The sequence below is a fragment of the Somniosus microcephalus genome, chromosome 7 (genome assembly GCF_052327205.1).
Source record: "Somniosus microcephalus isolate GS21.2 chromosome 7, FLI_Smic_1.0, whole genome shotgun sequence".
Lineage (NCBI taxonomy): Eukaryota > Metazoa > Chordata > Chondrichthyes > Squaliformes > Somniosidae > Somniosus > Somniosus microcephalus.
In genome coordinates this window covers 235,142,027-235,155,690 of record NC_140993.1, presented here as the reverse complement: position 1 = coordinate 235,155,690, position 13,664 = coordinate 235,142,027, and the positions used below count along the sequence as shown (strand labels likewise).

General features: G+C 45.1%; 1 protein-coding gene across 1 annotated transcript in view; it reads left to right on the top strand.

The window, feature by feature from the left end:
- The window catches only part of LOC147115148 (coiled-coil domain-containing protein 102A-like), an 830,702-nt gene that overhangs the window by 124,128 nt on the left and 692,910 nt on the right, over positions 1 to 13,664 (top strand). The window contains exon 3 of the mRNA XM_085993441.1: positions 680 to 903. Coding sequence (XP_085849567.1) covers positions 680 to 903 — 224 coding nt within the window. The remainder of the gene's footprint in view (positions 1 to 679; positions 904 to 13,664) is intronic.

The following is a 13,664-nucleotide window of genomic DNA, read 5'->3' as shown; positions in this document are numbered from 1 at the left end:
TAGTAAGAAGCTAATTGAGTTATGGAACAGACTAGCAGTGGGCAGGGTGGAACAGAAAGTCATGGCCGGTTTTACAAAAGCACTGGAATTCCTGTTAGGAAAGGGGATACATAGCCTATTAGTTCTTGTATTGGATTTTGGAAGAACTACAATACAAATACTAAGCTAGCAAAGGTTGATATTGGGAACAGTGTTAAAGAAACAGCCAGGCTGCAAAAAGAGCTTCTCAACAGTGCCACATTATTTGTGCAGTCTCCAAACCTGACATTCTAAGTTGCACGATGTGAAGCTCTTGTTTGTAGTGGGTATTGCTGTTCGTTCTGCTCAGATTAGTCTCCTCAAAATGAACATCAGATAACAGCCAAATACTTTGCAGTCATTTCCCATATTGACGCTGTAATTGCAAGGGGCTGTCACGGGCATTTTGAGGGCCATAATTTGGCTGAGACTGAATGACAGACAAGATCCCTCAAAGATATGACTCACACATGGTGCACCTTATAAAGTCATTTCCTGAGACTAAACAGAATCAACCCTAACCAGTTCTTGGAAAAGTCCCTTTCCTGTAATTGGGAAATTTTCCATTAAAACTATATTTTTTGAAAAAATGCAGATGTTTGTATTACTCATGTCGCATGTATCTTTAACATTTTAAAGATTTGATGTGGTCTATCCCCAGGGTTTTGATATAATTGAAAACATACTGAGAGATAAGCAGAATGGAGGAGGACAAAGTCTGGAGTCTTCTGCCACCTTGAGTTTATGTAATTCTACCGCCTGCTCTGAAAGATCCAAGCTCCTACTGGAAGATACCATGCAGCCCTTTGAGAACGACTCCATGAAAACCATGGCCCTACAGTTTCGCCTGGACGAGTCACAGAAAATACTGCAGAAGGAAAGAGAGTAGGTGAAAGATATAGTAATATTATTGATAGTATTCTATGCTTCAGGACGGTGTGGTGAGTGTTGAGCTTCCGGGTAGCCGCAGCTCTCACAGTGGAAAGATATACTTTCCTTTCAATTTTCACACATTACATCGAGAACTACTAAATAAAATGTTTAAATATAAGGGGCGGTAGGGTGAGTTAGTCAGCAGAGCAACCAGCTGCAAACCAAAACTGGCAGGCAAGCTAAATCTGGGGTCAGAATGTCATGACGAGTTTATTTTTACAGTTTCAGGATCTGAGTGGTCCCTGTTAAGCATGTGATGGACAACAGGCAATGTTAAGCATGGACTAAAAGCCAGAAGGAAGTTTAATTGCGATCGTACAGAGACAAAACCTTTTTATTGGTAGGGTCCAGAGTGACCCTCACCCCAGGGCACTCAGTGATCTTCTAACATCTGCTTTCAGAGCTGCACTGGTGGCGGTCGAGCTCCAGACCACCTTCCAGTTAGTGCCAAATTGAGAAATAGTTTATGGTAACCAGGTACAGCAAGGCCCCAGAAAAGGGAGTCCGAGAAATACCTTTGAAAAGAGCATGTGTTACCTTTAAACAAAGAAAATATGATCATATGGCACACAGTTTATAACCTATCTGAAGGTCTCAATTCGATTTTTAAAAAAATCTGTTTTTATGAAATTCACGTTATTTCTTTTTCTTCTTTAATTTTCCCATTTCAGGCACTTGATGCCAACGTTAAGCACTCCTTAATCAGGTATAAAATTGTTAGATGCAGTAAAGCTCCCTCAACTATGCTCCAACAATGTTTCCTCAGCTTAAACTCAAAACTCTCTACTGCACTAGTGTAACATTTTTCCATTTCCCACACAAACTATCCTGTGGCTTCTCTAAGTGAGGTTGCTAACTTATTGCCAGTTAGTGCCAAATTGAGAAATAGTTTATGACCTGTTTGAAGGTTGCCATCTCTATAATGAAAAGTTTTGCATCTGTCACATCATACTTTTCAGAAACAACTGCACTTTCAAAGTGTCACAACTGGACAGAAAATCACAATGGGTCAAATAATCTTCTAAATTACCAATTAAATATCCAGTTAACTAAGTATGAATTAATAAAAAGCAGCATCATTTAGGGACAAGCAACCAGCAGAAAACCAAAGCCCTCAATTTTTTTCTTCAAAACTGCTCTTTAGGGGACAAGTACCACAAGACCGACCAATCAGGTCCTTCAGATAATTTATTAACACTGTTTTCAACCAGCGTTTTCCACAGATCGGTATAAACAGGTAAAAATAACATCTATAAATTAACAAAGGCATAAAAATTACGGAATTTTGAAAAAGAAAATCACTAAAGTTACCCATGAAATTTATTATTTAATATTCAAAATGGCTGCCAGATGCTTTTTCCTTAGAGTTTACCCTCTTCTCTGGAGGGTAAGGCTTGAGGTGGAAGGTTCAGTTAATGCCTAAGTGCTGATTATTTCCAGCTGCTGTGAACAAATTATGTGTATGGGAGAGAGACTTCATGGGACTTATAGTTTTTGTTAGATCCGTGATTCTTTAAATAGGATGTTTCCCCAAGAACTACACGGATGCTGTAACTTAACAATCAACAGGTATTTACTGGAGTAGAGTAGTCTCAAGACTGAAGTACAGAAGCCTGCTCTGGCTTTATATACAGGTGTGGTCACTGCCGGTACTACAGTATACAGGAGCTGTAAAACAGTTCTCTCTTAAAGGTACATACACAACAATTCTTCCCCTTTTAGATTAACAGTACCATAACATTCATTTAACAATTAACATTTTTAACATGCAACATTAACTGAAAATAGCCCATTTATAGATTCAGTCTTTGGGGCGGCTTCCTGATCCTTTCGGGATAGCGCCTTTCCTGAAGTTCTTGTTCTTGGTGCAGAGGCGATTCTGGCCCCTTTTCGTCGGTTAGTTCATCGGTTTCCACTGCTACTGGTTCGGAGGTAGATGCTACCGGTATGTCGGGTTCATCCCCAGGTACTCGAGACATGGGGTTGACTCGTTCCTGTGACGCTGAGATCTGATCGACGTGGCGTCTCACAATGTTCTCCCCGACATCCACTGTGTACATTAATGGCCCCTGCCTTGTGCATATCGTTCCGGGTTGCCATTTCTCTGTTCGGTAGTCACGGGCCAAGACTGGTTGTCCTACATTGAAGCTCCTTGTCGGCTTCTCATTGATGTGTTGGAATTGTTTATCCTCAACATTTCTTCGCACATTGGGTCTGAGCAAATCCAGACGAGATCTCAACCTTTGGTTAAAGAACATCATGGCCGAGGTCTGGTTGGTAACTGCATGTGTCGCATTTCTGTAGGCTAATAGGAAATTGTCCACCTTCTGCTGTAGTGGAATTTCATCGTCGCACATGGCCTTTATCGCCTTTTTAAAGGTTTGTACGAACCTTTCAGCCAATCCATTTGTGGCTGGATGATACGGGGCGGATGTGTAATGCCTTACCCCATTCCTTCTCATAAATTTTCAAAACTCTTCCGACACAAACTGTGGTCCATTATCAAAGCAAATCTGCTCTGGCAAGCCGTTCCTGGCAAATATGGTCCGTAGGACTGCAATCGTATTCTCTGTAGTGGTTGAGGACATTTTTATCACCTCAGGCCATTTCGAGTGAGCATCCACTGCTATTAAAAACATGGAGTCCATGAATGGACCAGCAAAATCAATATGCACCCGTTGCCATGGAGAGGAGGGCCACTCCCATGGGTGTAGAGGGGCATGTGGTGGTGCATTTTGGACCATCTGGCATCCTGAGCAGCTCTTAGTTAGGTCCTCGATTTGTTGATCGATCCCCGGCCACCACACATAAGCCCTAGCAAGGCTTTTCATTTTCACCCCTCCCAGATGACCTTCATGAAGCTCATTTAGCACTCTCTCCCTTAACTTGGGTGGAATCACCACTCGGGATCCACACATCACTGTCCCCTGGCATACTGACAGCTGTTCTCTTCTGGATGAGAATGCTGGCAACAGTGAGTCGCCATATGTTGGCCATCCCCTCACCGTCAAATCATATACCCGAGACAGTGTCGGATCATTGCGGGTCTCCTTCTCTATATCCGCGTTCATTACTGGCAATCGTTCAATTATTGACGAATAAAATATCTCGATAGGGTCCACTGCTAGTGCTTCCTCCCCAGTAGGCAGTGGCAGGCATGATAGCCCATCAGCGTTTCCATGCTGTTTCGTGCCTTTATATTCTATTTCATATTGATTCGCCCCTAGAAACAGGGACCATCTTTGTAACCGTTGTGCAGTCATCACTGGAACGCCCTTCTTAGGATTAAAGATGGAGACAAGTGGTTGGTGGTCAGTGAGCAAGGTGAACTTCTGCCCATACAGATAGTGGTTGAATTTTTTTACTCCCCATACTAGGCTGAGGGCCTCCCTGTCAATCTGGGCGTAGTTGCGCTCGGCTGAGGTTAGTGACCGAGACGCAAAGGCTACTGGCCTCTCCAATTCGTCTGGGAATTTGTGCGACAGCACCGCTCCAATACCATAGGGTGATGCATCACATGCCAAACGAATTGGTAGTGCTGGGTTGAAATGGGCCAACACCTCTTTTGATGTGATCAATTCTTTACACTTCTGGAAAGCTCGTCTACGTTCGTCATTCCACTTCCATGGCACCCCTGTTTGCAGTAGGGTGTTCAGTGGGTGTAATACCGTGGACGAATTTGGTAAGAACTTATGGTAGTAGTTTACCAGCCCGAGGAACGACCTCAGTTGTGACACATTTTCCGGTGCTGGAGCCTTGACTACTGCCTCAATCTTTTCAGGGGACTTATGTAACCCCTCTTCATCGATGACGTGGCCACAATACGAGATCTGCTTCTGGAAAAACTCGCACTTGTGGCGATTAGCTCGTAGCCCATATTCCTTTAATCTGGTGAGCACCTTCTCCAAGTTGGCGAGGTGATCACTGTCATTTTCGCCCGTGACCAGGATGTCGTCCAAATAACACTGGGTCCCTGGAATCCCTTGCAGGGCTTGATCCATCGCCCTTTGCCAAATAGCCGGAGCCGATGCTACCCCGAACACCAGCCGGTTGTATTGATAGAGACCTTTATGAGTGTTGATCGTGAGGTATTGTTTCGAGGCCTCTTCTACCTCCATTTGCAAGTACGCCTGGGCTAGATCAATTTTGGTGAAGTGTTTACCTCCAGATAGCGAGGCGAAAATATCCTCAATTCGTGGAAGCGGATATTGTACCGTGTGAAGGACTGGGTTCACTGTCACCTTAAAATCCCCACAGATGCGGACCTTCTTTGGTTCCCCAGGCGTATTACTCAACGACCTCTTCATTACAGGAACGATGGGTGTAGCCCACTCGGTCCAGTCTACTTTGGACAGTACTCCTGAACGTTCCAACCCTTCCAGCTCTGCTTCGACAGCTGGTCTGATCGCATAAGGCACTGGTCTGGCCTTAAGAAACTTTGGGCTTGCATTTTCCTCTATTTTAATCGTTGCTGTTATGCCTTTTAGTGTTCCGAGTCCCTCCTGGAACACTTCTTTTGCGTCAGTTAGCATTTTTGACAGTCGTCCAGGTGTGACATCGTCATCCTTTTTGGCCTCAACCTTCAGTGCCTGTATGGAATGCCAATCTAATTGTATCTTCCGGATCCATTCACGTCGTAGCAGTGGTGGTCCTCCATCTGGCAATACATATAGGTCCATTTTAGGTATTTCCTGGCCTTTGTATATCACTTTCACCCTTATTTTTCCTTTGGGGTAGACTTTTTGCCCCGTGTACGTCTTCAAGACAATCTCTGTAGCTTTCAAGGGTATATGTGAAAATAGCCGCTTGTAGTCCCTTTGGTTTATGACTGTTAGGGCTGATCCTGTGTCCAATTCCATTTTCACTTGGACTCCGTCTATCTTGAGTGTAACCCAGATAGTCTGGTGATCCTCCATTTTGGTTACCTTATGTAGTTTCAGACAACCCAGCTCCTTGCTTCCGGAGTCTGTGTCACTTTTCTGTTCGTCTGAACTACTGTCCATCACCTTGTGTACCTTTTTGTACTTCTCCTGTGGAGATTTCTTGCTGTTGGTTTTCTTCCCAGACCTGCAGACTCTTGCTATATGTCCTGCTTTTCCACACTGTCTGCACACTTGGTCCTTGAACCAGCAATCCTTCTGGTCGTGTGTTGTTCTGCCGCAGCGATAACACTTCCCTGTTCCATAGGACATTTCATTGGTGCCATATTCTTGCGGTCTCCGTTGTATCTCTGCAGCGCCCCTTGCGGCTGCTTCGTGTGATACTGCCATACTGAAAGCCTTGTCCAGCGTAAGATCCTTTTCTGATAGAAGCCGTTTCTGGGTTCCTTCACTTTGAAGCCCACACACAAACTTGTCCCTTAACGTATCTGCTAGTCCCACTCCAAACTGGCAGTGTTTCGATAGCTTGCGCAGTTTCGTTAAGTACTCAGCATTGCTTTCGTCTTTGTGTTGGTTCCTTTTATGGAACTTAAATCGTTCTGCTATCAGCAGCGGTGTGGGGTTTAAGTGGTCCTGTAGGATTTCTACTATGCTTTCGAAATTCTTATTCACAGGCTTCTCTGGGGTTATTAGGTTTTGCAGTAACCCATAAGTTTTTGCACCCATGGAATTTAACAAAACCAGTGCTTTCCTAGCATCTGGCACTTCATTCGCCCTGCAGTACACCTCAATACGTTCCACATATGTCGCCCAATCTTCGACTTCATTGTCGAACGTAGAGATACTGCCACTCTTCGGCATCCCTGGGTGTGATTTAACTGTCAAAAATGGCATCTCCCGTGCTTTCCCTTCTTCACCGCTGGCACAAAATGGCATCTCCCGTGCTTTCCTTTCTTCCCACGCTCGCCCTTCTCCGCTGCGGCTTCTAAAAATGGCGTCTCCCGTGCTCTTCCTTCTTCTCAATGGCGTCTCCCGCGCTCTCCCTTCTTCTCCCCGCGGACACTGTTCAGCCCTTGAGCCCTGGCTGTGCTCTGCGCATTTTTTTTTTTCTGTGCGCCTTTCCCGTTTCCGCTGCTCGGTCCTGAACCCGGCTGCTGCTTTACCCTCTCTCCGTTTTGTTTTTCCTCGACGCCGCTCGGTTTTCAACCACAGGCTGTGGCCTGTGCGCTTCACCCTCTATCTTACCCCGTCGACGGTGCTCGGCTTTTTCTCTGCCGTCGGTCGGCTCCAGCCGCCGCTGTCCAGGAAGGGTCTGCGCTGTACCTGTCGTCAGTCTGTTGCTGATCGTCGTGGCTGGGGAACCAAGCCCGGCTCTGCACAGCCTCCCCTGCAATGTTCACTCTCTGCCGGACGACTTGGCGGTTGCTCGTGGTCGGCGCCCGTGTTTCTGGCCTCGACTTTCTTCCACCGCCCTCCCGGAGCGAATCCTCGAAGGGAAATGCAGAGTTGCAGGTAGATTCGAATCGACACTCGTCGCCACTGTTAGATCCGTGATTCTTTAAATAGGATGTTTCCCCAAGAACTACACGGATGCTGTAACTTAACAATCAACAGGTATTTACTGGAGTAGAGTAGTCTCCAGACTGAAGCACAGAAGCCTGCTCCGGCTTTATATATAGGTGTGGTCACTGCCGGTACTACAGTATACAGGAGCTGTAAAACAGTTCTCTCTTAAAGGTACACACACAGCAGTTTTCACTATGTACCTGTGGAAATACAATACCTAAAGGGGACCATAACAACCTACATTATGTGGCATTCAGGTAGAAAAGGACCAGAGGGTTCTAGATCCTAAGGAGAAATTCTGAGAGAGAGAGAGAGATTCTACTTTACACCCGCTCCTGTAGATCTGTATAGGTTGATTCCAAAATACTGCACAGTCAGTGGGGAACATGCTAGCAGGGAGTACGGGTCAGGGATTCAGAACTCCAGTATTGGGAGGTTGTGACCATGGAATCACTGCTATGTAATCAAGAATGTACTGTGACAACCAGGTAGGAGTTTTACAAATGACAACCATGAGGCAGAGAAAAAAATCAAAAAGGAAAATAGTTTTATTTTTTTCATATTCGTTTTAAGATGTTACATAAAAATTCTGAGCTAATGGCATTCATAGTCGGTTCCGAACCGGCGTAAATGCAGGAAACTTGTGTTGTCAGGTCTTTTACATGGAGAGCAGAGCTATGTTAATGAGCTAAATGGAGTTTCTTGGGAGCGGCTCAAATGATCAAGGAAATTCACTTATAGCAAGGTTCCAGCAAAAAACCGACATAAGTCACTCACGCACAAATTTTCTTGGAAATAATTGGGGCATACCCAACTCTTACGTCATTGTCGCGCCGAATAGTACAAGGAATTTCTGTGCCAGTAGCTTGATCCAAAGAGGATTCATTGTGTATTTTGCACCATAGAGGAATGTGGAAGAAAAGGATCAGTAAAATGCACACTGTCTTCACATACATCACTGTTGTTATGCACACTCTCCTTACCTTGTAAGTCCAGTTATCATACATAATGTAGTTCTACTTCGAACCAAATTCAATCCTCCTAGACTTAATGATCCACCACAGCAGAATCTGTTGAAGGCAAGTAGTTTTTTGCAAGATTGAGGTGAAACAAGACTTTCCACTTTTTCATGTTATGGAATTGGAACTTCATTTGAAATGTATTTTTCTCCACAAAAGACTTCTTCTCTGCACCTTATCACAAAATTAATTTGCTTTGTGTCTGTTAGTCAAGAGCGTGAGTTTGTCATCAAGTAGAGAGAAATATCACAAGAAAGAACCACACAGCTCCTGTTAACAGACTTTAGGGTCCTTCAGCCCTCCCATTGTTTCTTTTACTGTCACACAAATGAATTACTCTTTTTAAACTGTGCTCAAAATGACAACATCCACCCAGAAAAATAAGCTTTTAAATCATGTGGTCTTTAAGAGATTTACGTATTATGAATTGCAATATTATGAAATGTGTGATGGCACCGTTTTAAGTCTCAGCACAATCCACTTAAAATGGCGGAGGCTTTAATAAATATTTGTATTGCACAAATTATACATGTCCAGCCACTTTTAAAGCCCTTTTTTTCTGAAGAACCTAATTCTGTAAATAATTTTCTTGATCCATATTTTCTTTCAGTATTATCTGAAGGGACCTCCTTCCAGCAAACATGCCAACCATCAATATTCCATGCCAGCCGTCAGCGGTTTGTAGTGCTGTGCCAGTGTTTGGTGATGAAAATCAATGCTTTCAGTGCTGCCTGCCTGACCAGTCTCCCAGGATATCCCCAGAGTGCCCCACAGTTCCCTTCTGTGCGTGCACACATGAGAGTTTGTGGCCATGTATGTTCACGTGGGCCCTGTTTTGGATCATAATGAAATGGCACCCAGTGGCATTTAAGTTCTTCAAACCTTCTGATACAGATTATACTGCAGAGATTGTTCATGGAAATTGTACTGAGTGATGTGAATTGTATCAAGAAGTCATATGGTGTACAGATTCATGTAAAATACACAGCACAGTGTAATGTAAATTGTACAATCAGGCAGGCGATTATACAGCTAACGATCGGTTAGCTGCTCCTCTAGGTGGGGGTTTGATGCTATTGATCATGGAGAAAATGTCAGGAACCATCGACTTGCCTCAAAGCTACCTCTTCTATGTTTGGTGAATAGTATTCAGTTTAAAGCATGCAGACCCTCAGTGTACAGAGCACAGCCGTGTTTTCTATCCACAGGAATGAGAACTCTAGTGAGCCTGAAAGCGACTGATGAATCTAGCTGATATCAGTGGCTCTTCAGGTCGTTGAGGCACATATATTGGATGCTTAGGAGCAGTCAGAAAGGAGCAAACTACATTTTTCTTTCATGAAGATTGTGGAGTTATGGGGAATTCTACTTAGTTTGCTCTCATCAATTTTAGTAAGACTTTTAATCTTGTACTTCACGTGACAATCTTGAAGAGTCTGAAAGCTATTGGATTTTACCCTATGTCTGCAATCTCCTCCAGCCCTATATCCCATCTAAATACTCTATTTCTCTGCCTCTGGCCTTGTGTGCACCCCCTCCTTGCTTCCCGCTACGGGTGGCAGAGCCTTCAGTCACCTGGAACTCCCCTCTGCAATTCCCTCCCCAACCTTCTCTACCTCTTCATCTCCCTCTCCCCCTTTTAAAAACCTTTTCAAAACCCATCTCTCACCCCTCCTAACATCTCCATTCCTGGTCTGGTGTCCATTTTCTTATGCATATCCATGAAGTGACTTGGTACGTTCTTTACATTACAGATCCTATATAAATGGTTGTTGTCGTTGTTTGTGCACTACAGCTTCAAGATCTGTCTTAGGGTAAATCAGATATTCACTGAACCTATCTCTCCCAAAAGAAAAATGAGACAAGATTGTTCACTGTCACTCATCCTATACGATGTCTTAATCAATGATGTATAGAATAGCATTCCAAGGAAACGTCTCAGATTGTCTCCTCTGGAAATTTCTGAAAGAATTGTGGCACTCTTTTTCAAAGATGATTTATGTTGTAGAAGATCTGGTGCACTCTACACTCCATCTTGAACAGTGGACAAAACAGTATTGTTCTGTGTCCCCAAGCATGTTATACTTTGTACACCTCAAGGTTAGATCTCAAAGGTGTTGGTTGGAGGATACAGGGGTTATCTGTCTCAGATGTTGGTTCGTATCAGTACCTGGACATCCTGGTGGATACTAACTTCAGCCTGGACACAGTCCTTCAGACCATATTGAGAAGGATCGGAGGACACTTTGGTCTTCCTTGTCTTTCTGCAGTAACAGCAAAGTCCTAATGTAGGTTAAGATTATGGCATAAAAGATGTGTTTAAACACTTCTGCTTATGGTTCAGAACTCCAAAACATGCAGTGGAAAAGCTTCCTTCAGCCTGTGTGTAAGATCTAGTCACCTATTATACACACTATGCATTACTTTCCGATTGTACAAAAACCAAGGGCAGGATTTTCATTCAGGAGTCGGGTTGGAGGCAGGACTACAACTTTCAGGGTTGTAGTCCCGCCTTCATCGAGATGTGGACAATCCACGTGATTTTAACTTGATTGACCTTGTTGAGCCTGCCCAGCAGGCTCAGCAGGCCAATTCAGGGCCACCCGGCAACAGGTGACATCACAGACTGAAATTTCATCTGTCAAGAGCTTTTGACAGATGAAATATCAGCGTTTCACAGCTGTTTGAAGCTGTCAAACACTGACAGTCTTACTTCTAACCTGAGTCTTTCTCCACAGACTCAGTTAGAAATCTCTCCTGCACAGAAAGCTGAAGGCTGTCACTTTGACAGTTCGCAGCCATTCTGCTTTCTGTGCCGGTGAGATGAGGGACTCCCGAGACCTAAAGGAAGGAAGGCTAAAAAGGTAAGAAAAGGTCATTTAAACTTCTTTAATCACTTTAGACACACCAAACACACTTACCTTTGCACTCCTGCACACATCACTTACCTGGACACCAACATCTCGACCCTTCCAAGTCCTTCAACCCGACGGCTCGCTTCCTCTAACTTGGCGTGGTTTGGAGCCATCGGGAATCCCACACTTCAACCTTAAAAATAGGGATTAGGCTAAAAACTGCCTGTTAACAGGCAGTTAATTTGCACTAATCCCTTCCCGCCTCGGGTAGGCGGGTCCCAGTGTGGGGCGGGTACCCGCCTCCTTTGAAACTGGCATGTAGGCGGGTTTGGGTGCGGGATGGGGTCGGGACCCCTGATTTCGGGATTTTAACCCCCCACACGCCTCCAATCCCGACTCCACGGCCCAATGAAAATCGTGCCCCAAGAGTCAATTGTAATTTGCAACAACCATTTTATTTTAAAAATTGAAAAATCTGTAAACTTTCCAGCATAAATTATTTTTGTCTGCAAAGACAGAACTACAGTAGAATCAGTACATTCCAAAATGCTGGAACTATACCAAAAATATATTTAAAAAATCGAATGTTATTGGATTTACTTCCTAGTAAGTAAGGGGGAAAAATTCGGTATTGCCCATTTTGGGGCGCTAATATCAGCCTGGCGCTAATTATCGCCTCCGACTTCAAAATTCGCCTTGATCACCCCTGGAGGTACATACCTCTCTTAAGGCGCAAACATCAGAGAGCGAGGCGCTACCTCAGAACGCTACCGAAGCTCAGGCGATGCCAATTACCATGGAAGCCAGACACATTGGCGCCGTCCAGTTCATAAAGGGGGGGGGCATCTTGCTGGACAGCCACACCCTGCTCATTGCAGTCTTGAATCTCAGCTTGGAGGGACCTCAAAAACAACTGTGTTGGAAGCACTAATGGATAGGCTCAGGGAAAGAGCTCGGCACTTAGGAACCTCAAAGGTGGTGCTCCGAGCCAATACTCCTTAGGACAGCGTTAAAACCAAAAATTTTGCTGACAAGAAAAGGCAGGAAGTGCCCGCCTTTAAATAAGGCACCCCCAGCCCCTTCCCTACTTGTAAACATTCCCCTCTACCTGTCCCTAGTGGCAGGCGCTAAGGCAGGGGGCCCGACTCAACATCCGGTCCAGGATGCTACCGGGACATTGCACGCTTGACTGACATCATGATCTGCGGGTGGTAGTGTTTAGCGCCGCCGCAAAATGACTGGTCAATTTCGCGAGCGGCGCTAAAATCACTGCGCTCAGGCGCTAAGTTCCTAGTGCCCCGTTAGCACCCCCCGGAGGCGCTATCCAACCACATTTCCCCCCCTAAATCTTGTATCTTCAGTGCTCACACATTCTTTCAGAAATTTCTAAATGCAAAAAGAAGTTTTGTGTCTTTCTTTTCCCCTGCACTACAATCGATGGATAAATGAAGTACTCTAGCAGCTTTAGTTACAACAGGGCTACGTCCCACTGCACTCTCAATGTAGTTTCAATTGCTACAGACAAGGGCCTAGAAATTTGGTTTAGCCGCGTTTGGGGCGCTAGTCCTGGCGATGCGCAAAGTTTAGCGCCAGGTGCAATTTAGCGCCACCCCTAAAGGTGATTGCGGCGCTAAATCAGGCGCTGCACGCTACTCTTAAGGCGCTAACCCGGCGGCGCAACCCAATTTCGCGGCGGCGGGGCGCAGCGAGGGTGCTGTCAATAATCACTTTCCCTGAGACACACTGGCGCTGGCCAGCTCTTAAAGGGGCAGGTCAATTGGCATCACCAGACACACTCACTGCCTTGTAGGCCTTCAAAACGGTGGGAGCCTACCTGTGGTGCACCAGCCTAGCAAGACATGGAAAGGGTGAGGCAGAGAGCAGAATGCCTCACTGATGGGGCATTGGATGCTTTGGTTGGCGCAGTGGAATCAAGGCCAAGGAAGATGGTCGGAATGTGATTTATGTTTTGGACAGTCTCCCGGGTGTGAGAGGCAGTTATGTGTCAGTGTATTAGTTTTGCTTTCTGTTGCCATAGCTTTCTCATGTTTGAAGGAACCACATTTTATGTAATGAAACAGTTTCTTCATTTACAATGGCCATGCCTGCTATTTACATGCATCTTGCCCTTCACAGGCTTGGGGGTATCAGACTGGTTGCATTCCTGTTCTTGGAATGGCAGCAAGCATTCCGTGAGAGGGGCCTAGAAGCTACTTCTGATCAGCCTCTGACATGGAGCCTGAGAAGAGTCACTCGTGTAGAAGTTCAGGCCAGCAGGCATCTTCTCAGCCACCGACAGAGATGTCCTGCACCTTATCTGAGGCTGCAGATCTGGCTGAAGCAGCTGGCACAGCTCAGTCACCACCTCCTTTATAAATCGCAGCCTTCTGACA